This window comes from Lissotriton helveticus, chromosome 6 (assembly GCF_964261635.1).
Source record: "Lissotriton helveticus chromosome 6, aLisHel1.1, whole genome shotgun sequence".
Taxonomy (NCBI): domain Eukaryota; kingdom Metazoa; phylum Chordata; class Amphibia; order Caudata; family Salamandridae; genus Lissotriton; species Lissotriton helveticus.
Window position 1 is genome coordinate 1,013,506,502 of NC_136067.1, and position 24,234 is coordinate 1,013,530,735.

Consider the following 24,234-nt stretch of genomic DNA (forward strand, 5'->3'; position numbering starts at 1 on the left):
TATTGAAAATCTGTAGATATCATGTGTGAGAATCTAAGACAGGCTGCTTTCTTCCTTTTCTAAAACCTTTCGAGAATGAGACCCTCACAGTGATATGCAGGTTGAAATTCAGAAGGCGCTGACCACTTCTAAAACGCCTCTATAGTTTACCACCATTGAGAAGCAAATAACATCATTATTTTCCCTGCCCCTTTTTTCAATGTGTTTGTTTCAAAATTATATAATTGGCTTCGTTGTAGTGTCAAATGTAAATGAGCCTCTTCACGAGGTATCTGTTTTTTCTGTCTATATGTACAGGGATACTGCCTTTGAGGCAGAAAAGCTACACTTAAGATTTTTTGGGTGTGCACTCTGTATAAGCCTTGTTGTGCAGGAATTCGTTTTCAGTTTTAAGAAGTCTACTTGGCATTGTTTCGCTTCAATCTAATAGCAGAAGCGACATCATATGCAGGTAGCCTTCTCAGAAAGTGAACACAAGCAACCTTTCACCTTGAGTCCAAACGATTAAGCGTTTGTTAAAAAAACAAAAAAAAAACATCTTATGGCTAAAGGCTGCTGCTTAAATATAAATTACTTGACACAGACATAGCCGCTACCTCAAAAACAGCAAAAAAATGAAGGGAATAGTTACTTTTAAAAGGTCATTAGTCAAATTAGGTAAATCACTGGGTTACAAGCAGCAACACATATGCACAAACTTCTACTCCTGAAGACTATGGAAATTGTTATTGGGAGACAGTACTTCGCAGAATTTGCCCTGAAAACCCACATTTTTCTAGTGTTGAAAATCCATGCAGGGTGTTTCTTTTTAGAGTGGAAATTGCCTTTGTTTATGTAGCTTTTAACAGTGATGGTGAGCACAATAGATCACTTGCTTCAGAGCTCTTTACAGACAGGGATTAGCAGTCATTTATACCACAGAAACATAGGAAAGCTCTATGAAAGAAAGCCTAAAGCCCTTGTCGGCTCGTTCCCTGCTGACTGAACAGGTGTGACCAGACACACCGTGAAGGACTAACAGCCGGAGATTAACTAAGATGAACTACTTATGGCAAAATGTAAAAATAAGCACTGACGTTCACTGAGGTTATGGCATGTGGCTGGATCATGACTGGGCAGTTGAAGTCTCCGACGGCTTCCAGTCCACACACATACCATAACATCTGCCGCAAACTCATCGGCCGCTTTTATAGCGGTCTAAGAGCCGCAGTGTGACGCAGTTATGAGTGACTGCGTTTCATCCCCAATCATTCCTCCCACTGCATTGTTCGAAATGCTGATGTGGAAATCAGTTCACTTACAAAATGTGCTTCACTTTTTATCAGGTTTAAAATACAGTCTACACTTAAGCATGCAGTTGTTTAGTGCTGTTTCCACTATCTACCTAGCCAAGATTAATAGCAGTAAACCCCATCAAAGGCTCTAAAACTCTTAACTTACATATTTTTATACTAAAACTAGTAAAGAGGATTTTTATATTTTTGTTAAGGCAAGAAGAACAATCATATTGGGGGGTGGGGGGCAGTGAAACTCCTAACTGTTAGACTTAGCATTTTCTGGTGTGATTCTCCTGTTTGTTTGCTTCTGCCCTCCTGTTTTTGACTGTGCATTGGTTTTAGGACTCTGGACACTTTACCACTGCTGACCAGTGCTAAAGTGCAAATGGTCCTTGTGTGAATTGTATTGGTTATTGGTTTATACATTATTGGCATATTTGATTTACTAGTAAGTCCCAGGTGTGCCCAGAGCCTGTAAATCAAATGCTACCAGTGGGCCTGCAGCACTGATTCTGCCACCCACACGAGGAGCCCTTTCAACATGTCTTAGATCTCGCACTGCAGTGTCAGTGTGTGCAGTTTAAACTGTGATTTTGACCTGGCAAGTGCACCCACTTGCCAGGCCCAAACCTTCCCATTTACTACCTGTAAGCCACCCCTAATGTAGGTCCAAGGCAGCCACATGGGCAGGGTGCAGTGTATTTAGAAGGTAGGACATGCACTGTTGTGTTTATATGTGATCTGATAGTGAAATACAGCTAATTTCTTTTTTCACTATTGCAAGGAGCATATCTTTCAATGGGTAAGATGTGGATTGCCTTGAATGATCTTTTATTTGTTTGAACATATTTTATTAATTTTCTTAACATTACGCCATCCGTAATCACTGATTTACATCATATTGAGACCACCAGGACATTCCATACATCGGAACAAAATAAAACCAACAATGACACCAATAACTATAAGCAACCGACAGTATCATCGAAGAAATAAATTTCACGGTTCTTCTTTTAGTATGTTACAATGTCTACTGTATCATTGTTTCTGCTATACATATAATGTGCAGTGAATATTATAAGGAAGGAAGCCACCCACCCTCCCCCTTATCTAATAACAAATCGACTGAACCCCACCCCTCTCCCATCCCACAGTCTCAGCTCTTCATTCCTACATATGTTAGTCAGTCAGCATAACCACACTTAGAGGTACACTTAGTGACACAAGCCCATCAAATAATTCCAGAAACATGCAACAGTACACAACTTCTGGTATCCACCCTTCCATTTTATTTTTGACAGCATAAAGAAACTAACATTATCCAGTCAATGATGTCTGTGCCTCTCTTTTTATAAATTCCTCCAACATCACATTCCATTCCATTGAAATAGGTTTATTTCACAGTCACCTCTGTTCCCCCCGTTGTAGTTCTGTACCTTCTGCTTTACCCCATCTAACCACTTCATTGTACCAGTCTAACATTGTCGGTGCTTTTGCGGCCTTCCATCTCATGGTGATTGTCCTTTTAGCAAGTAGCAGTGCCAAATTTGCAAATCTACGTGTGGTGCTACCCTTCTAACCTGTAGGGCTTAGCCCCAATATACAGTATCTAACGGTTCTCTCCCTCCCCATCCCCCTCGTGCAATGCCACTTAATATTGATTGCACCGTTGACCAATAAAGTACCAGTCTCATTCGTGGCATGGCATCTGGGGCACACATCCGCCATGTCTTGAAACATCAGACTTAGTTTGTGTGTGTGTGGGGGGGGGGGGTCAAGTAGGCATGGTGCGTTTCCATGAGCTGAATAAATTTAAACTTTGGGTTGCGTGACACCTTCCTTGGATATTCCAAGATAAGTCCCCATTCTTTATCAGTTAGTTCACGGCCTATGTCACCAGTCCATTTATCACGAAGTGTCTGTAATGATACTGCTGCATGCACTCGAATTCCTTGATATTACCATTTGGTCAAATGACTACCATTATCCATTAGATACTGCATGTGTGCTAGCTCGTGTGTCGGGGGTTGCCGTCCCGTCTGCGGCCCATGTTGTCCGGACATATCAGATAATATTCGCATGCTGAAGAAATAATGTACTTGGTACTCCCTGTTCCCTCACAAATGTTTCGTGGTTCATCAGAGTATTATCCGCAAATGTGCTTAATCCTGCATCGACCCAAGCATATATAGCGTTGCAGTGTTACTTTCCCCAACGTAAGTGGGATTCCCAGTAGGGGAATATTGGGGGCAAATGGGATCTGTATCTTTGTATATTGCAGCGCCTTTTTCCAATACCTCAATGCAATTTTTAACAGTGGGGGCGCTGTCGCTGGGATCTTGTTGTTTGGCAACAGAAGTGTATGAAGTCCCCCCTTTTCCCAATCACTCCAGGTGATGCAATCTCCTGCAGGTTGCGTCCTGCAATCCAGTACGCCAGCCACTGTAATTGGCTAGCATAACAGTAGGGTTTGAAGTCTGGGACTCCCAGCCATCCATGTCTTGTACCATATTGGAGTTTCGCCAATCCTATTCGTCTACGTCCCGTCCCCCAAATTAATTCTACGAGTAGGGTAGCAAAGATTTGGAACACGTGCTGGAATCATGATTGGTAAAACAATAAAGTAGCCTGGGGAGCATTACCATTTTGGCAATTGCCACTTTTCCTGCCACAGACAAGGATGTCCTGAATTTTATTTGCGCTTTAAGTGTTGTATTAGCCTGGGTCAAGTTACCATCTAATATATCTCCCACCTCTCTGTATACTTGATGCCAAGGTACCTAAAGGTGACTGGCACTGTTTGAAACGTCCACTGGCCAAAGCGTAATGGATCAGCCTGTGTATCGTCAGTAAACAAGTACGCATACAATTTGGACTCATTAATAGAGCGCCCTGACAGCATTTGGAATGGAAAATAGTGGGTGCCGGCTCAAGATCATCGCTAAGATTATTAAAGTATAATATTAAATCATCCACATATGCCGAAATAATGTGTGTGTAGTTTCCCAATCGTATTCCCCAGTGTTCCGCCATAATACAGTTTGATAGCAAGTGGTTCTAGGGCTAGGATGAACAGCATGGGTGAAAGTGGGCACCCTTGCCGAGTACCCCTCGCTACAGCGTATTGTTGTGAAATATGTACCCCTGTACGTACATGTGCCGTGGGGTCCATATACAATAGGGTAACCCATTTCACATACTCATCTGGGATTCGAAACTTCGGGAGAGTGTATAGCATGGAGCTCCAGTGTAAGGAATCACATCTTGAATTATCTTTTAAGTGTAATTTCCCATTAGGAGCAGATAAATATTTTGAGTTTGAGCTATCTGAACTCACAATTTAAAAGCACATCTTTTGGTGAAGTCAGTTTTTAAATTGCATGTTTGAAAATGCCACTTTTAGAAAGTGGGTGTTTTCTTGCTTTACCATTCCGTGCCTCTGCCTGTCTCTAGAATCCACGTCTGGGTTAGGATGACAGTTGGGCTGTTTGTGCATTCACTCTCGGCAGTCACACAAGGGGAGCTGAGGTGTACCTTGCATATCCTGATGGGCCATCATTAGGTTGATGGGCCTTCCTGGGCTAGAGCGGTGGGAGGAGTTGTCACGGACACCTGAATAGGGCTGGGCCTGTTCTCACCTACAGCCGTTCTCCACCCCCTGTAGTGTGTCTGGAGGCAGGTCAGGCAAAGGCAGGGTTTTGTCCACAACAAAGACTTCCTGTTGATTTTTGCCTACTTCAAAGGCAGAAAGGGGTATAAGTATTGAACCTCTGCCACTCTCAAATAGGAACACTTCTGAACTAAATGCCATTCTGCCAGGAAGAATAGCTGGATGCTGTAGGAGAGACTGCTGCCACTCTGCCTGTTGCTTTGTTGTGCTGGCCTGATGCTTGCTGCTTCTGTCCTGGGAGTAAAAGGACTGGACTTTGCTATCTGTATCCTGCTTCCAAGGTTCTCCAAGGGCTTGTGCTTGCTTGCCTCCTGTTAAGAAGTCTCGGGCCATCAAATACTTCACCTGCTAGTGCCTGGGCTCGTCTGCTGAGAGCCCTGACTTGCCAAGTGGTGCCAAATCCAGTTCCTTGGCCCTTTGAAGTTCAAACTGGTAAGAAAATCCTCGCATCGACTCTCAGCACCAGTTTTCTAGACGGAGCACATTGACAGAACATATCTGGATTTTCGAGGCATCGTACTTCGACACTGTCTGATCATTAATGTTGTGTTGCCCAGCAGTAGTGACCCGAGGCCACTTGTCCAGAGATCGAAAAATCACCTCCCCTTCCCATAAGGAACCGACGCATCACTTCCTCTGACGGTAAGGACCCGACGCATCACCTCCCATACGTAGAAGTAATCAATGGACGCACCACCTCCTCTGGGAGTAAGCTACCGGAGCACCATTTTGCTTTCCGGTGCCTTCGCATTTTGGTACATTCAAGGTACTTTATGCTAAGAGAAACCCATCCAAAGGTTTTTAAGAACTTAACTTATTTAACCTTTGAAAAGTGCTACCTTTACTTGTGTATGATGTCTTATTTTTGTTTGGTCTTGTTTTATTCAGATAAATATTGCCTAAACTGGTGTGAATTCGTTTTGTAGAGTTTTCACTGTGTTACTGTGTGTTTCTACAAATGCTTTGCGCATTGCCTCTGAGTAAAGCCTGCCTGCTCGTGCCAAGCTATCAAGCGGATGAGCAGGGGTTATCTGACCTGTGTGACTCCCTTACACTGACTAGGGTGATGGTCCCTACTTGGAAAGGGTGCAAACCGCTGCCAACTAGAGACCCCATTTCTAACACTAACCAACTGAGAGATGGAGTGGGAAGAAATGTTGTTATATGGTTGCCAATCATGAGAATATTATTGATTGCAGTGTGGTATCTTGGCAGCGCAAACAAATGGGAGGGTTGGTGTAAGCCACGTCAACCAAATAGACACTCTAATGGAGGTTGGCCCTGAGTTTCGTAACAAGCCCACCCTTGGTTGAGTTTAGGGTTGGTACCTAACAGGAAAGTTAAACACATGAAGCCCAGTAGCTGTCCGAACTGGCTAACCAAGTACAGACATTGATGTGTATAGCTGAGAACGGATGAATATTCTTCTTACATCCGTCTGGACACTAAAGGGTGATCCTCCTGATAGTTGATACATATTTAACACAACAAAAATGCAATCTGTGGCCACTCACCTGCTATATGGACTTAATGTTTATCACAGTTTGCAGATATTCAGACAATACCTGCCAACCCTTTATTGTACCTGTAATGACTATTTGTTCACTGTCTCATCCAAGATCTCTATCCTACCTGTTTCACCTTTCCCTCCTTCCCTTTCCTCACTTTCTTCTTTAACTGTAACCTGTTTGTTTGACAAAATGCAAATAAAGATATTTAAACAAATGAAGCAGAGTAGCTGTTTGTACCACTAAACAATTGTCCTGGGGAACATAATATGGCTACAGAGAAATAGTTAAGTGCACCAGTGGCATCTAAAGCTGAAATCTAAGTGCTTAGACAGTTCCAGCAAAGTACCCAAAATCATAGTCACCTTTGCCATTATGCTGTTGCTTTAGATTCAAAACCCAGGAAACTCTACCTTTTGGGAGGATTACTTTCATAAAGAGGAGCTAATTTCCTTGTGAATAGGACTGCTTTACTGTAGGATAAGACTAAGAAGCTAAATCACAAGAACGTAGGGCCTGTTCTCCATGAAAGGCACCACTAACATTGCCTTAGGTGAGACATGCATTTTTGCATGCATTTACAAGATGTAACCATAGGGCTCTTAGTGTCTATATTTGTTAGGGTTGGAAGTGAACTCATCTACAAGAGTTTCTGACACAGCCTCTACCACTACTTTCTACCAGGCTGGCTTTCGTATAGTAGGAGGTTCAATTAGTGGGAACCTGTGTACTGCATACATTGTGGATTAAACAAGTTATGTACTTGTAATTATGGATTACCACTATGGTTAGTGTAAGCATGCCATCCCATTGCTGTCACTAACTCTCTTGACTGCAAACAAAATTCGGGGGGGGGGGGCTGATTCTCCAAGCAATAGGCAGAGTTGCTGCAGGGGCTCTAAGAATGGGTGAAAAACAACAAAGCCTCATTAACAAGCAACTGGTCTTTTAAAGACCTGTGAAGTACTCAGGTGCGGCTGTGTTTGTGCCCGGGAAGCTGACTCAGACCGGGCTACCACACACAATGGGGGGGGGGGAGGGGGAGGGCGTTGTGTGCCTGTTCCAGACCATGGTGGCGGTATTGTTATAAAAGAAGTTGGTATTGAAAATGAGAAGTTCATGGGTTCGCAATTGGGAAGTAGGTGGACACATTTCTCTCTTTGTTTCAATTAAAGTCAGAGTCCTGCTCAACAAATGGAGTGCCTCTTCAGTGACATTTACCAACAGGTTGAGCTCTTCTATACTGGGGCATTCAGTTGCTGCTGTCCAGCCTACAGGGCCTTTAGTAATCCCCTGAGGATGTGTATCTTCCGGGGTAGTTCAGTAGTATTGAACCCTTAAGGCTCTTCAGTGACTTCTAGTAATGGCCTGTTGTACTGCACTCTGGTATGTGCAGTGTTTCCGCCGGATTGTACAACATCTAACACCTCAGTAGCTGGGATTCCTGAATCTTCCAGGCTATGTGCCTTTCCCCGCACTGCATATAGTAACAATCTCTGGTACAGCACCGTGGTACATAGAGTGCTGGCACCATTTTTCATTTGGGTATGTCTATCGCAGTGTATGTTTAAGGACGGCGTCTAAGATAAAGTAAAGGTACGTCGTGAGTAGTAGCCACCAAAACAATATCATCATTGCATACCTCCTGACTGATCATGCCATGGAAAGTAACTCAGAAACGTTTTGAGGGTAAGTGGTGTCACACATTATAAAATGGATGTGTGATTGTCCCTTTAAATACTGAAACGCGTCATGACATAGAGGTCTTCACGGAACTCGAGAACTCAGTTTGAGCTTCCTCTTGAGGTTTCTGATTCCATAGGCAAATATCACTCTTCCCACTGCGAGATCTTCATATTGTAGCTTGAATGATCTCAGTGTGAGGACATGCTACCATGTTCAGGGTCAGTCCTTCCGCAACCAGACACTTTTTTATATTGCTGTCATGAGAATGATATGGACTATGTTAGCGATTTGCTGAAAGGCGGCATGCACCAGTTCTAGCTGGGTCTCATCTGTTTAGTGACCAACAGAATGTTTGATGGCATAATTTAAGGATTATATGCAATACCATACTCTGTAACACAGATACACTTGAACTGGGTGAGTCAATCATTTGTTTCTTTGAATGTCAATGTTTGAATGTGTTAGCCAGATTTTTAGAACTCTGTACTGAGACAGGTGGGCAAGCTGGGTATCTGGATTTCCCAAATCCCTATTCAGTATTCAGTCGGAAGGGAAATGTGATATGTGCAGGGGGAGCTCAAGTGTAGGAGTTTGGCAGCCATTTGGGCTTTGCTTATCTGTGCCATGCTCCAAATGTTACATGGTTTACTTTGAGAAGCTTTCTCTGCCTCGTACACATTGAGTACTTCAGCCACTGAACTTCACTACCCACCAATGGCATTACAAATGCACTATAGGACCTAATTTAAGCAGGTAAAATGGTTTTGTGTATCCTCGCTCCACAGCTGGGTTGTAAAAGACAGCCACAATTAGGTTACATTGGGCCTCTCACACCCATGGCCATGTATCACGGAACCTCTTGCAGTAATGATAGGCTCAACTCTGCTGCTGACCTGCCTCTCGCTGCACCCATGTGTGAATGGAATGTTGACTTGTTGCAGGGCACGTCTCCCTTGGTAAAGTATCTGGCAGTGTCGGTTCCTCCTTTAGGGCTGAGGAGCATCGCCCCACCTGCTACAAACGCAGTTGCTGGAGCAAAACCATAAATTTGATAAAATAGTTCATGGACATGACCAATTTAGTATAGTGCACTCACTGTGTCTCGTCTCTGGGCGGGGGGGGGGGATTTACTGCTGCCAGAGGTTTTTTAATGTATGGGTGCTGGTTTAATGCTACCTCTGAAGTTGGTCACATCTTCCATAAGCGCACACATTCATCTTTGTAAATAATTTGGTTCATGGCAGATTCTCTTTGGGTACAGTAACCTCTTGAATTCTGTGGGCCCATCAATCAGCTGCACCATCTACTGAAAGGAATGAGGACAATTTTTGTAATTGCAATGGATGTGTTGGCCTGTTCATTAGGGGCTTCATTTTGGCCAGCATGCACATGTTGTTTCAGGAGGTAGTATGTACCACCTTCCTGTGTTCATGAATTTCTTTTTAGGTCGAGCCTAGCTCAGCACGCATGTGCTGCTCTGCGTGACTTTATGTAAGGGCTTTCAGAAATCACACCAGATGCTCGTGCGTCTACTTTTGTTTTGTCAACTGCTATTGGCGTTTGCGTGCGTCTTTTTAACAAAGAAAGCACGCAGTTGGCCAAAGGCGGGCGCATTGCTCCGCCCATGTCCTATCATTTGCGGTTACCCGCACAGGCTCCATGTGTGTTGAATTATCGTGCACAGATACGTGCGCGATAATTCAAAACACATGTCTCGGTGTGTGGCGCGCGCGGACCACTCGTTTTGTTATTTTACTTTCAGTGCGCCACTGCAACGACGCCTCTGCCTCATCTCAGCATGTGTGCCGCTCGGATATCATTGAGACCTTGGCAACCGGTAGGTAAGAGCTATAGTAATGCATAGGTGTGCATGTGGTGCGTCCCGCTATACCCCTGCTCAAACCGAACTTTAAAAGGCGAGCCTGTCATTGAGAGCATTTTAAGCAAAGATAGGATTTGCTCCGTTTGTAGTAACTATCGTGAATCACTTCGCAACCGAACGTTGACATTTGTTTATTAGTAAACACAGTCCTTTTTGCACACCGTTTTGAAAAAGAAAAAAAATACCACCACAAATCCAGTATGAGTCACTGCTTGCCCCACTGCACAGAAGACCGAACCCACCCTGAGTAACCCCCACCTAACCATGGAATGCATCACCGTGGGGCGGGACCCTCCGAACCGTTTTTTTGGTCAGACCTTAAAGGGTGTGGCCAGAACCACAGCCATATACGTGACTGAGCCGCCTAAGTTTCCTCGCGGAGCTCGCGCTGCACTTATCATCCTCCAGGCCTCCCCACGGCTCCAGACACGGTGAAAGCAACTCCACAGCGCCAGGTATCTGACCGCCATCCCCCGAGAGCTGAGATGGGGTAACCCCGGGACAGAGGCACAGTAGAGTTCACCTCCCAGGGCTGTGGAGGAAAGGAGAAAATGGGAAGACTTAGCAAAATTACATTCTCTCACTTACCTATCTAATCACACAATGTTTTATCTTTAGGATATCACTTTTTATTTTTTGGGGGAAACTTGTGCTCTATATAGTTCTCTTCTTTCTATTTGCATACTTGACAACACTCTGTGGCTAAAAGAGGTAGGATTGTTTAGTTCCCTAGAAGGTAATTGCCACTGTCCAACATGCCTGTGATCATGACCAAACTCCCGAATGTCACTGCCAGTGTCATCCATTTGCCCACATTCAGTTGGCCCAAAGCACCCATCACACTGCATGTCCATCCATGGGCCACCAATGCAGTGCCCTTGTATATGCTACTCACTGTGGTACAGTGCCCCTCCTCGTATACACTTGCGATGCACACTGCCACTGGTTGCACGCACCATCGGGATTCCATCAGCTGTCAACAGACATTGCAGCTGCCTGCTCGTGATGCAACCGTGGTCCGTCTATAACCGCCAAATCTGACAAACCACGAGCCAAAATCATGTTGTGTTTAACTTTTTAAGTATATCTTGAAACTCTCCCAAGCGGTTTATCATGACTGTTTAAAGATGATATTATTTTTTCTAAATGTTTTTTATTTATTGAGCATAACCAAAATTGATCATCACTTCACAATACTTATAAAGTCCCAAAAGCGAGACCTATTGGCTATGCCAATGTTTGTTCTAATAAATGTTGAACTGTTTGAAATAAGGCGATGATCGACAAATGCTTGGAACATTTTCACCATGAAAGCAGAAAATGTTGGGGAATCCAAAGCAACCTTTACAAAAATGCTCAAAACAGCCCACTACCTTTGTCCACTCACACACTCTCTCTCTTTCTGTCCATCGATTCTCTCACTCTCCACCTCTCTGAGCGCTTTTCTCTCTCAAAGCCTCCCTGTGCCTCGCTTGCATTTAACCTTGGGGAACTGGGGAAAGTGACAGAGGCACTAGGAGCAGCCTTGGCCTTTCAAAAGGAGCCTCCAAGGGCTTCAGTCTATTGGGGAAATACCCTGGTGGAATAAAAGGCCTGTCCAGCCCTGATTTTTGTTACACATAAATGAACTTTGGTAGGCCACTCATAGGAGTCTTAAAATCCAGAGTCACAAATCTTTTTTGCTGATTTCTAAATTAGGCTGAAAAAAGTCTGAAGCTCCACATTCAAAACTGACAATTGATTCACAAAGCCACTTTTACACGCAGAGGTGTCACTCACAAGTGTTCTGCTATGCCTGGAGATATTCCGCTTTCATAATTGCCAGCTGGAACTTTGAACTGGTTGAAATAAGGCAATGACCTACAACTTCATGGAACATGGAAATTTTCACTATGCAAGCAGATCATTTTTGTTGGAGCCAGCTGGGGAACCAAAAGCAGCCTTTGCAAATATGCTCCCATTGTCTCCTCATACAATCTCTCTCTTTCTATCTATCAATTCTCTCACTCCCCCCTCCCCTTCTCTAAAATTAGGCACTTAGACCTGAACCACCCACTCTATGTGGTTCTGTAAGTGTGAGAACGTGCACAATTTGCCCCATTTTCATGGGGATTATGGGCTGGAATTAATGAATGAGCAGGATTTATAAAGCATGTTCCTACGCCAAATTGTGTCCTGGTACAGGGCAAAGTTTAGTAGAAGGGAAGGAAGTAAGCAATCTGGAAGAGCCAAGTTTTCTATTCTTTCCTAAAGGTGAGATGATCCTGAATTGTTTTTAACGAGAAAATGGAGCAAGTTCCAATGCTTCGCAGCCATGAAAGAAAGGGAGTGCCCCCCAGTGCAAATGCGTCTGAAGTGAGGGAGAGAGAGCAAGTAGGCTCTAGATGAACGCAAAGGGAGATTTGGGCAATACCTAAGAACGTTTTTTCCAACATAAAAAGGAACAATGTGGTTGAAATTGCAGTGACAGAGATGTAGGAATTTAAAAAATGAAGTGCTTAGTAGCAGGAAGCCAGTGAAGATTCCGAAAAGGAAGTAGTCCGGATTCTTCAAGATTTCTAGCTGTTGTAGCAGGGAGTTAGGGGAGAGCCCAAGGTCTCTTGCCCACCACTGTGAGGACCAGATGGAAGCATAGGGCCCTAAAATAAAGACCAAGGTCTTGTCCCTTAGGAAAGTTACTAGACATCCAGCCAGCTACTGCAAGGAGTGTTTGTGGTTGTATTGCTAAAGGACATGGGGAGTTGTGCATCATAAGCGTGGAACATAAGTTGAAAACGAAGGAGAGGAACAGAAATGAGGGGAGTAATGTAGATATTGATAATGCTGGGGCTCAGAGAGGATCTCTGGGGAGCATCAAAGGTAACCGAATGAGACGCAGAGCGAAAAGGGGGATGATGGACAGTATGTGTTCTGCCAGAGAGAAAAGTGTTCAGCCAGGCCATGGTTTGCTTACAGAGCCTACTGCTGAGGAGACGAGAAATAAGTCGTTCATGAACATATCGAAAGTCACAGAGATTGAGTAGTATCAGGGCAGCAGAGCCAGGCAGATTCAAGATGGAGTGAATAGCAATGGAGTCAGCTAGCCAGTAATCGAGATCATTGTTAGTTTTGAAGAAGGAAGACAGCAGAATTGATGGCTGGTTGCTTAAAATTGAAATATCATTAGTGGAGTTTTGAGTAAGGAAATGACTAGGGCTTGTTTCCATGCTGCCGAACAGAGGCTTAAGCAATGGACAAATTACATAGATCGAGCAGTGTGCGGCTTATGGTGTGTGCACCATATTTAAAGAACGTGGGGAATACACACTTCCAATGGGGAACCCAATTGAAGGAAGTTAAGCAAAGTGACTATAAAGTTAACAGAGGCAGTACAGAACTGAGAGGAGGTGGGAATCTGGCAACCCAGGAGGGCAAGAGAAGGAAAGACCACAGATTAATCTAGATGAAATAGGATGGTGACTTTATGCTGGAAAAAGAGGGATACCTTTGAGAAAAGATTCCAAGAGGACTGGATAACATTATTGGAGGTTGAGGGGTTGCAAAGATTCTTTACAATAGAAAAAATGTCACAGGAAGAATAATTATCAGATTAAATCTTTTACCAGTAATGAACAGATCTTGCCAGTCTGACAAGAGATTTATATTTTTAAATGGCAAGAGCAATGGCTTGTTTAGTGGCTGGATTATAGCCGGACCTCCTGCTTTGTTTGAGAGATTTACCTTGATGTTTGGTGGCCCTAAAGTCCTCACTGTATTAGGGGGTCCCAGGGATTTGAGGTATGAGCAAAAACAAAAAGTTTCATGCGCAATAATACAGCCAGAGCGACACATGATTCAAGAATTGTGGTTTTCAAAATGGGTAGATAATCTGGGATAGTTTAAAGGACAGGATTTTAAAGCACTGCTGAAGGTAGTAGAATTAACTTTGGACCTGTTTCTAGTAGAAGCACTTTTGAGAGCTGAAGGAAATACTATGACGCTTCAAGAATGTAAGCGTGGAGGAAACGGCATTATGGGGTAGCCAGTTTTAGCAAGAAAAGGGGATTTAGAGCTTTCCGAAAGATTGGTCTAAATCAAGTTGACATTGTCTACCTTTGTAGGTGGGCAAAGGACCAGCTGATAGCAGCAGAGCGATCAAGGGCCTCTGTGTCCAGCCTAGCTGTTCATTCTACATCAGTATCAATGTTCCCTGAAATGGTGACGTAGACGGCTTTAGGGATGTAGTGCACCTTGAAGTCCAAAAGATAGGAAGCGCCGGTACTTCTGGAAGCTCGCTTTCCAGCACAGCTACTTGGAATGGAACAGAAAGCTAAACAAATGGTGAGAAATATGAAAATATAAAATAAGTAAAACACAGTCTACCGAAGTACAGTCAAATTAAGATAAGTTAAAATAAGTGTGATAGGGGGGCAAAGCCATGCACTTCTAGACATAGGGAAAATAAAAGCGGTAAAATAATCCAAGGCAAAGTAGTAAAGTTCTGTAAATTGGCTCCAGTTAGTGAAACCGCCTATAAGCAATCGTTAACAGAAAAACAATTTAGCATGCAAAGCTAAAATGTAACAATTGCTCCAATTTTCTAACCCTATGCAGAGGGACGCTGGGCAATACAGACTTTACAGGTTTTTGGTGGGAATAAAGGTCATATAGCAGAAATGTATCTGAATACCATACATCTGCGTGCAAGACTTCCACGGCTAGGAAACAACGTACTTATGTGCCTGGGACTGGAGTTTTGTAAACTCGAAGAGCAGTCGTAAATCCCAGCGCCTCCGCGCCCCTGGCCTGCGTGAAAACGGAGTCATAATAAGTATATTTGGGATGAAAATGCACGCAGCAACGATGCGTTTGCTTTTTAATGGTATGTTTGCGATAACAGCTCCCCTTCGTTTGCTGAATCCCATTAAGCACTCTCTTTATGAGGCATAGCGTTTGTCCTCCCCGAGTAATTAAGTAACCCCGAGCTCCTACCGCGAGTTGTCCGAGTCTACCTGCCGCGCAATTTAAGAAACCGTTGGACACATCTCGCGCGGAAATGACCCTTTTACGATTCCCCGGGAGGTATTTATCATGTGAAATGAGGTTTTCCTAAAATGGAAGGCGCACTCCGAAATCAATTACATTTCAGAAGCAAGTGCCGGAACAGTGTGCGGCTCGGCACTGTGCGCTGCTTTGGATGCCAGTTAAACTTTGCATTTAAGTGTGAATCTAAAGTCGTCGGTCAGATGTGTTTTTTTCCCTTCTATTTTCGTCCTTACTCCCTTTAATTGGTAAGCTGCAGTGGTGCAACCCCTACGCTTTTTAGGCGATAGTCTTTGATGGAAGGCATTAAGATGCCCCCTACAGAGAGCAAAAATAGACTTGCAGGGCCTGAGTGACACAGATTTTGCTGTAACTCCTGTAGCACGCCTGTTTTACAAGGCACTGGTGTAGCCAGTGAGTCATGGTGGGTCCTAGTGCAAGGAAAGAAATGGGCCCCAACTGCTGTTTAAAATCTGAACTACAGCAATACTGAAGGTTCTGTAGGGCCTTCAGACATCTAGGCCCCAGTGCCACTGCACCTGCTGTACCAAAGGAAGCTGCACCCTTGAGTAAATTACTTCTACTCACAGCAAACTCTTTGTGAATTGGGACCACAAAGGACAAATGGAAAAGTTACTTTACTGCCACCAATGCCATATTTATTAATGTAATAGTTTACGCTTGTTCATTTTTTTTAAGCGTGCTGGTCTGCGAATGACGTTCAGGTCCTAGTGATTGTGGTTTTTCTCCAGAACCAATTTAAAACGCAAATGCGGCACTAACATGCATAGGAGGGCTTTTTATGTATGTTTGTTATGTTACTTGCAATACAGGCCTGATTGCATCTAGCGCATTCTATTCCAACACCGCCTTTGCATTTAGATGTAATGCATGCGAGGTGCAAGTGAACAAAAGCAGATCAACTTGTTCTTATTATTTTTGCAGCTGCTAAAGATGTGCTTTGATTACAGTCTTTTTCCAGCTCATGCTAATAACACTGACAAGGAAACTTTCCATTGTTTGGTGCACGCATTGTTTGTAGTGACCTAGTTGAAGAGATAGCTCTGAGGGAGATGACCTTGTGTGTTCTGTCCTGTAGGAAAAAGGAAGGAAAGTAGTAGTAATCTTCTGCATACACTTTTTGAACAAGAAGTATTGTTCAAATATCCCTTATTTAATGATACCAGAGCGAGGCATTAGCCAACCATCCTCCCTCCATAGATCATCCTTGCCTAGAAACAGTATATAAGATATTCGTATAGAGATAGGCAGGGCTTTAAGTGGGATGAAAAAACTAGGGGGGTCTCTCAAAGGGGCGTGTCCGATGTAATTAAGGGCGTTTAAAAGGAACTATAGGGACATACAGATAAAGTATACTCTTCAATGAGTCCTATATTCATTGGTGTCCAGCCGGATACAATTTAATTAGTTAGAAAATTCTAAAATAATCGTAATGTAGTGGACAAACAGTGCAGTGGAACACAATCCTGCATCCAAGTTACAAAGAAAAACTGACAATACAGTGGGACACAATCCTGTATCCGGTTTACACAGAAATCACACAAAAGGAAAAATGGGTTAAATGCAAACAAAAAGTTTTTCAGGCAACAAATTGGCCGAAGCTTATGGTCAAATGGAAATGTATAGACAAGCTATCCGGAAATGTATAGACAAGCTATCCGCGATAGTTAACACACTGATAGGACACAATGGTCGACTGTGTGAAACTATAAAAGTGGTCGACGGTGTTTCGATCCCTTACAGCGTATAGTGAGATCATCATCAGGACTGTTGTGTTTCACATGCCTGAATTGAATTACTGCCTCGAGGGAGGAAGTTCGTCTGATAAGCACTGTGGATGTTTACACGATCGAAACCTTCGTGCTGAAGTGATACTTCCAATGTGTGGGCAGACAATTCCTGGATTAGAAGGATGCGAGTTTGCAACCTAGCAGCCCCACATTTGCGGAAGCGGCCCGTAGCCATCGTGCAGTCTCGGAAGGCATTGCCCTTCTAAGGATGGTTGCCCAGTGGATTCATTCTCCAGCAACCTCGTATCCTTCTAATCCAGGAATTGTCTGCCCACACGTTGGAAGTATCACCACACCATGAAGGTTTCGATCGTGTAAATATCCACAGTGCTTTTTAGACGCACTTCCTCCCTCGAGGCAGTAATTCAATTCAGGCATGTGAAACACAACAGTCCTGATGATGATCCCACTATACGCTGTAAGGGATCGAAACGCTGTCAATTACTTGTATAGTTTCACACAGTCGACCATTGTGTCCTATCAGTGTGTTAACTATCGCGGATAGCTTGTCTATACATTTCCATTTGACCTTAAGCTTCTGCCAATTTGTTGCCTGAAAAACGTTTTTTTTGCATTTAAACCATTTTTCCTTTTGTGTGATTTCTGTGTAAACTGGATACAGGATTGTGTCCCACTGTATTGGCTGTTTTTCTTTGTAACTCGGATGCAGGATTGTGTCCCACTGCACTGTTTGTCCGCTACATTACAATTAGTTTTTTTAATTTTCTAACTGATTAAATTGTGTCCGGCTGGACACCAATGAATATAGGACTCATTGAAGACTATACTTTATCTGTATGTCCCTATTGTTTCTTTTAAGGACCATTGTTGCTTTAGAAATTACTACCCAAGGTCCTTAACTACCTACTGGGTTCCCTTGTACCCGCTTTAACCCGTAATTAAGGGCGTGGCTTAAACCCATTAAGGTAAAAATCTGTGCTTAGCATAGTGTGCCACCCAGCTTGTATTTTGCTGTTTCTGTCATTGCAACCAGATATATGATACATCATACCCACAACAAGTCAGGACTATTGGCTTTGTCAATAGTTGTTAGTTGCATAAGATAACTAAGCAGCAACTATGGCTTGTCATATATAATATTGAAAAAGCTTCCACTTAAAGCCTTGGTGACACCACAACGATGTTGCTGCTCCTGCATTTCAAAAAGAGAAGGGAAATCCAGAGAGAAAATTACTTTAAATGATTTCCCTTCTCCTACAACGCTCACCTGGTATGACGTCAATTCGTAACTTCTCCACTAGTGAGAAGTGAGCAGTGTGAGCACGTGCACATCTACGTGCCTGCTGTCACTGCAGTCCTGAAAAAAACACGGGCAGTCCGTGCCCGGGCACCAAACAGAGCCTGATAGAGACCCTTTTTGAGGCCCTCTTTAAAAAACTGCAGGTGCTCAGCACCGGTGAGACCCAGCCCACTTAAAGCCTTGGGGATAGGCTCAGACACATGAACTCAGAGGCGCAACTAGAGCCAAATTTCGGGGGGGGGGGCTGATAAAAATTTCAGGGCGGGGGTCTAATTCTTCCAGTCATAGGCAGAGTGGAGATGCAGGGGCTCTAAGAAGGGGTGAAAAAAACAACAGAGCCTCGTTAACAAGTGAATGGTCTTTTAAAGACCTCAAAGACCTATGAAGTACTTGGGTGCGGCTGCAAGAAGACGGACTCCAGCCCACAGCAGCGCAAAAACCGTGTGTGTGTGTGTGCCCGGGAAGCTGTCTCAGCAGGGCTGACACACATGACAGGAGCTGAAACCCTTTGAGCCCAATGGGCTTCGTGCGCCTGCATGAACCAGTTCCTGGAGGAAGAGTAAACCATGTAATTCTGTCCTAGGACCTGAAGGCACCCTTATATACACTGTGTTTGTTAGGTTATTTTATTTTAACGCATGACTTGGCATATTAGCTTGTTAGCTAATTCAGACTTCCTCAACCATACTGTTATGAGGTTGGTTTCAGCCAATTTGAACAAACTAATAGGATAGGGATGTGGCACATTTGACCTTTGACCTAAACTGTATAATTGTTGCTGAGTTGCTTATATTACATAGAATCACACTAATGCAATTTTTCACAAACTGTGGGTCTTATCACCATTGGTGAGTCACAAGACGATTTTTGGTGGGTCACGAAAGTCGTAGCAATAAATTAAGATGCGCCTACTTTTTGTACTTATCTTGTCACATTTGTTGGCGCTTCAGAGACAGAGGTCAGATGTCAGGCTATGTTTTCTGGGAAATTGCTACTTATGTTTTTATCACAGGGATTGGTGTTTACAAACTCTCACTTTGCGGTCAAGAGAAAGAAAAGTAAATCGAACAATGACAATCTTGCTTGAGTACTGGAAGTGCGAAAAGAAAGACTGTAGAATGTCATTTTTTTGCAACACACAACAAAATGTAAATACTTATAAACAAACTGTACACATTCAGCAGTTAGAGGGCAAAAATGAAGCACTTTTTTTGTAATTCTCAAGTGTGATGGAAACAAACATTTTACTTGGATCAAAACAAATCAAGACACTTTACTTGGTGAGGCGCAAGTGATAAATATTCACTGAAACCCAATTTCCACACATTATCATTTGTGTGCAGTATAGTTTTATCAAAAAAACGGTATGTCTGTGCAAATTTAGTGACTGTTTCAAAGGCAAATGTGCTGTATGTAAATGACAGTTTGCTACCCCACGATGCTTCAGTTACATTAAAATATCGACCTCTTCATGTCCATTAAAGCTAATGGGTCCCAAAAGTTTGTTGTTCTAAAACTTGAGTTATGGTTCTAAAAAGTTTGGAAAGCACTGCTTTAAGGCACATGATTTGTAGAAAGTTAGTGTGTAGTCAACACTCATTTAGTGAAACACCAATTACTGTGTGTGCATACTGATTTCAGGGGTAGAGGACAGGATTCTACATATACCTCCTGTGAATGAGAGATTATCTGGCAGGTTAATCTGACTCTAAACACTCCTTTCTTCTCAAGCCTAACTCAGTTTTGGCAGAGCGAGAGATATCTGCCAGTTCTCCTTTTCTGAAAAAAGGTTAGATCTATTTCGTAGGACTTAGAGGATCTACCAAGTGTGACCCTTAATAAGTTGGGGGTAAAATAATGTAACATGGTGCCAGTCATGGGTCCATAACTTCAAAAGTATAACTTATACTTATACTTATAACTTATACATTCCTGCTGATACCTCTGGTTTCTTTGTGCATACATTATCATAATGTATGCACAAAGAAACCAGAGGTATCAGCAGGATTGTTATGATCCTGGAAGTTCAAAGTTTGTAGAGCGCTTGATCGTTAGAAAGGATCTACCAGCATCACTAGTACAAATTCTAACTCTTTATAAACAGTGGTGGGAAGTAGAACTAAGAACAGTGTATATACCAGACAACTGGGAAAGAAATCACACTGGTGGTCAGAGCAGTACATTAACTTTCAAACCACTCAAGTGCGCTCAAGATATTTGCACATACTTTGAATAGGCCTGTGTGGATAGAAAAGGAAATGTGAAATACTAATCATTTTGTTGGACAAATGATAGGTGCTTTAATCTACAGAGTGTGTTAAAAATATTTTGTAAAAGCTCTTCCATTATGACTTGTTTGTATTGGATGGACTTGTGTCAAGGACTTAGGAACATTTCTCCAGTATTGACTCTTTCATAGATTCACATGTTTAAATCTTCCCTGTCGTGTGTGAGCTCAGGAGACTCCCTCACACATAACACATGGTTAGAAATCTAAGGTATGGTGGCCCTAAAGGGGAAGAGTGGTCCAGGGTCTGTGCTCTCATGGGTTGCAATTTGGTTCTTCTAAAACAATGTGAATTGATTATCAATGTCACTTAACTTCTCTATGGTTCTCAATGCTTATTTATGGCACTGCCTGTTATTATTGCCATGGTACTCCCACCATAACGAAGGGGGAAATTTAAGCATGTGACTCCAGGAAATATATTAATACTGCAGGATCACAGTGTACTGGTAAGTAACTTGTTTCTGATGTGCTTTTTGTTCCCTACACCTCCTTTGTTTCTCCAGTTCTCAGCTATCCCTATGAAAATGAAGGTATTCAGTCTTTGTACTCTTATACATTTAGGATATCTGCAGATGCAAAATATTTTTTTGCATGTGATAAACCTACTAGTGAAAATGCTGCATATCCTCCCACTATATCCTTACAATTACCATACCTATTAAAAAAGGATCTGGCCTAACTATTTGACAGAAGAAATAAACTGCAGAGCCATTAATTTGGGATTTCGGGCCTGTCTCGCTCAGTTTTTTACTCTGTGGGTTTCAACTTTATGCCGACTTCATTTCACATTGACAAATGTTAAGAAGGCCTGGTCTGCACTCTGATGTGTTTTTAGGAAACTTTCTTCTCAGATGAGTTATGAGAAGATGTTGGGGAAGAATGAAGAGATTAATATGGCCCTCTGTGCAGGGAAGCCTTTCTAAGTACTCTTTATCATAATATTCTGTTGATTATTGGAGACATGACTCCTCTCCAAAGGCAAGACATTGTTAAGCAACAGATCTGTCATTTAAATGATAGCCCCAGAACATGTAATTGTGGACCAGTAGCTCCACCATATACCTGCTTTTTAAAACCTTTTTCCTTAAGTATTTTGGCCCAGAGTAATAGATTAATTTGTTTATTGTTGACAGTGGTCTGACTAAGGTCACCTCCAGGTTGGTTTCACTGTAGCACCTTCCTCCCAGGAACTTGAAAAGAGCACAGTTGCACCAGTGATTCCTCTTTCTCCGTGCGAGGGGAGTGGAGCAGTACCAGGGTTGTTTCACTAACCCTGCTCCTGTTTTGTCCTCTCGCATATACTTCAAATGTGAGAGGGCATCAGCCAAGAACTACTGCTGTGAAGAATGACAACATCCATCAAAAAGAAGAGGGATTTTAATGGAATTACAGGAATCAAAGCAGTTCTTCCCTATCTTAAAAACTGTGGGCCATATTTACAAGCCCCTATTGCCACAGGAACGTCACTTTTAAAGATGTTCATGTGGCGATACGGGCTTCGCCTTATTTACAAGGCAGTGTTAAACCACTTAACATGGCCTAATGCTGCTTTGTAAATAAGGCACCCTTTCACTCTATACTTAGCGTGAAAGGGGTGGGCAATGGGTGTTGTGGTGGGCGTTCGCTAAAACACCCATTGATTTTGACACTCCCAAAATTTACAAGGGTGGCATAAATATGGGACAGCACCAAAATTAAGACAAATAAAGCCTGGTCTTAATATGGCGCAACAAGATGAAATGCTTTGTTTTTTCTCGTTTTTGCTGTTTCTGCGTGTGCTGCATTTTGCGGCCTGAACACACAAAAACAGCAAAACGCCATGCATGATTGTTTGTGCAGGAAGGTGACCCTTCCTGCACATAAACAATCATTTTAAAAATGTTGAGTTGCAACTTCTGTGCTGCACAAAGCAGGGGCGGCTCTAGGCCCTGGGCAGGGAGCATAGGTAGGGGGCCCCAGAAGAGGGGGTCCAGGCGGGAACGCAGGAGCAGAGGCCAGTGAAGGGAGGGGACCGGGGTCAGGGTGTTTGGAAGTGGAACAGAGCCGGAGGTCTCCAAATCCCTGCCAGGGGCCGCCACACAAATATGTATCCATCCTCAGAGGATTATTATATTAAGGATATATATTGGCGTGGAGGCCCCTGGGGTTTGGCGGCCCTATGCAGGTGCACAGCTTGCACATGCCTAAGGCCGCCCCTGCACAAAGCATCACACATACTGTGCAGTCCTGCGTTTCTAAAGTCGAAAAAAAGAATACCCTATGATTGCCAATAAACAGCGTTTTAACAAGACTTAATTCCTCAACTGTTTCCTTCAAGAAAGAAGTTACATCATTACTCATGAACAAACATGCCCTAGATCCTAGGATCTCCACTCCCCATACCCCTCTCGCTCTCGTCAATTACCCTTATGAATATTAATTGCTGTCATCGTTTTGATGATTGTTTTATTTAAAATTATTATGTTTGTACTACTGTATCCATTTGTAGCTGGGACTAATATTAGTTTTCCTTTTGCCTCTGCCCTTTGTGCATGTGTAAAGCGTTCTGATACCCCAGGGGTGATGTTCGCACCATACCATGTTAGAATAAAAAATGAATAAACCACCAGACCTCAGCTCCCACCAGACCTAGCCAGTGACCCTCTCACACGCAATTTTGTTCTTCCACGTTGTCATGTATCAGGAGACCATATCTGATTATCTAGTAGCCTTGTGCAACTACTTAAACTAATTTAATAGGAAATGAGCTACATTTGTGGTGTCTACTCTAAGCCTAAAACCAAGACCTAACATAACCCTCCTTTCTCTGTCCCGCAGTTAACTCAGGGGACGGCATCGACTACAGCCAGCAGAAGCGGGAAAACATCGGCGACCTGATCCAGGAGACGCTAGAGGTCTTCGAGCGCTACGGAGGAGAAGACGCTTTCATAAACATAAAATACATGGTGCCCACCTACGAGTCGTGCTTGCTAAACTAAAGGGGAAAAAAGCAAAGAAACCATGTCTAAAAGTGCAGGGTTCACTTGTTTCCAGAAAGCCTATCACTGTTCCTCCCTAAGATTCTTGTTATTTATGCCTCCTTTCTCTACAGCTGATACAGAAGCAGCTTTTGGGCCAGCAGACTATTAGCACTTTTGAGAACAAGGCTTATCTAATACATAAATGGTGACTGTTCCCAAGATTACAATGGTGTACTGTGCTTATTTGTACCACGGAAGAATTGCTTCTTTATAGCAGAGCTGGCTGGCATGGGGGCCAGAATTAATCCTCCAGTTGTAGAGACAATAAAGCTATAATTTTCATACGCAACTACGAAATTGCTGGTCTGTGTCTGCGTGCCCTGGGGGTGATGTCAGGGGTTGTAACGGGGAGGGTTTAGGCTGACTGCTTAATAGGTGTTTGTCATGGAAGAGAAACACCAATTCAGCCATGTCTCCCCGGCAGCTGTGCGGAATAATGTGCTGTGATTCGCAAGGAAAGTGAGCGGTGAGACTGGTGGCATTCAGAAAGACCCCAGTCCCTTCTTTCTGTCAGGCTCAAAGTATCCTGAAAAAATTGTTTTTCCGATAGCTTTACCTTTTGTGTTATGTGAATTGAGCTTTCATTAAAAAAGCGTGTCAATTACAAAAACATATATATGTACGACAAAAGGTGTCTTTATTTGCTTTGAGGTGTTATACAGTAAGGATGGGGTCGTTTTAAGTTTTCGCTCAGTTTGAAAGTAGTAAAGCATAGCCTGACAACAAAAAGCAAGAGAAGATAAGTCCAGGTATGTATCAAGAGCAATAAATCACTGAAGAGTTGAACAATCCCTAAAACACAATGTT

The 24,234-nt window shown here is 43.1% G+C and overlaps 1 protein-coding gene across 1 annotated transcript in view; it reads left to right on the forward strand.

Annotated features, from left to right (window-relative positions):
• PACRG (parkin coregulated) overlaps window positions 1-23,716 on the forward strand; it is a 1,423,914-nt gene extending 1,400,198 nt beyond the window's left edge. The window contains exon 5 of the mRNA XM_078648640.1: window positions 23,225-23,716. Coding sequence (XP_078504766.1) covers window positions 23,225-23,385 — 161 coding nt within the window. The 3' untranslated portion in view covers window positions 23,386-23,716. The remainder of the gene's footprint in view (window positions 1-23,224) is intronic.
• Window positions 23,717-24,234: the final 518 nt, after the last annotated feature.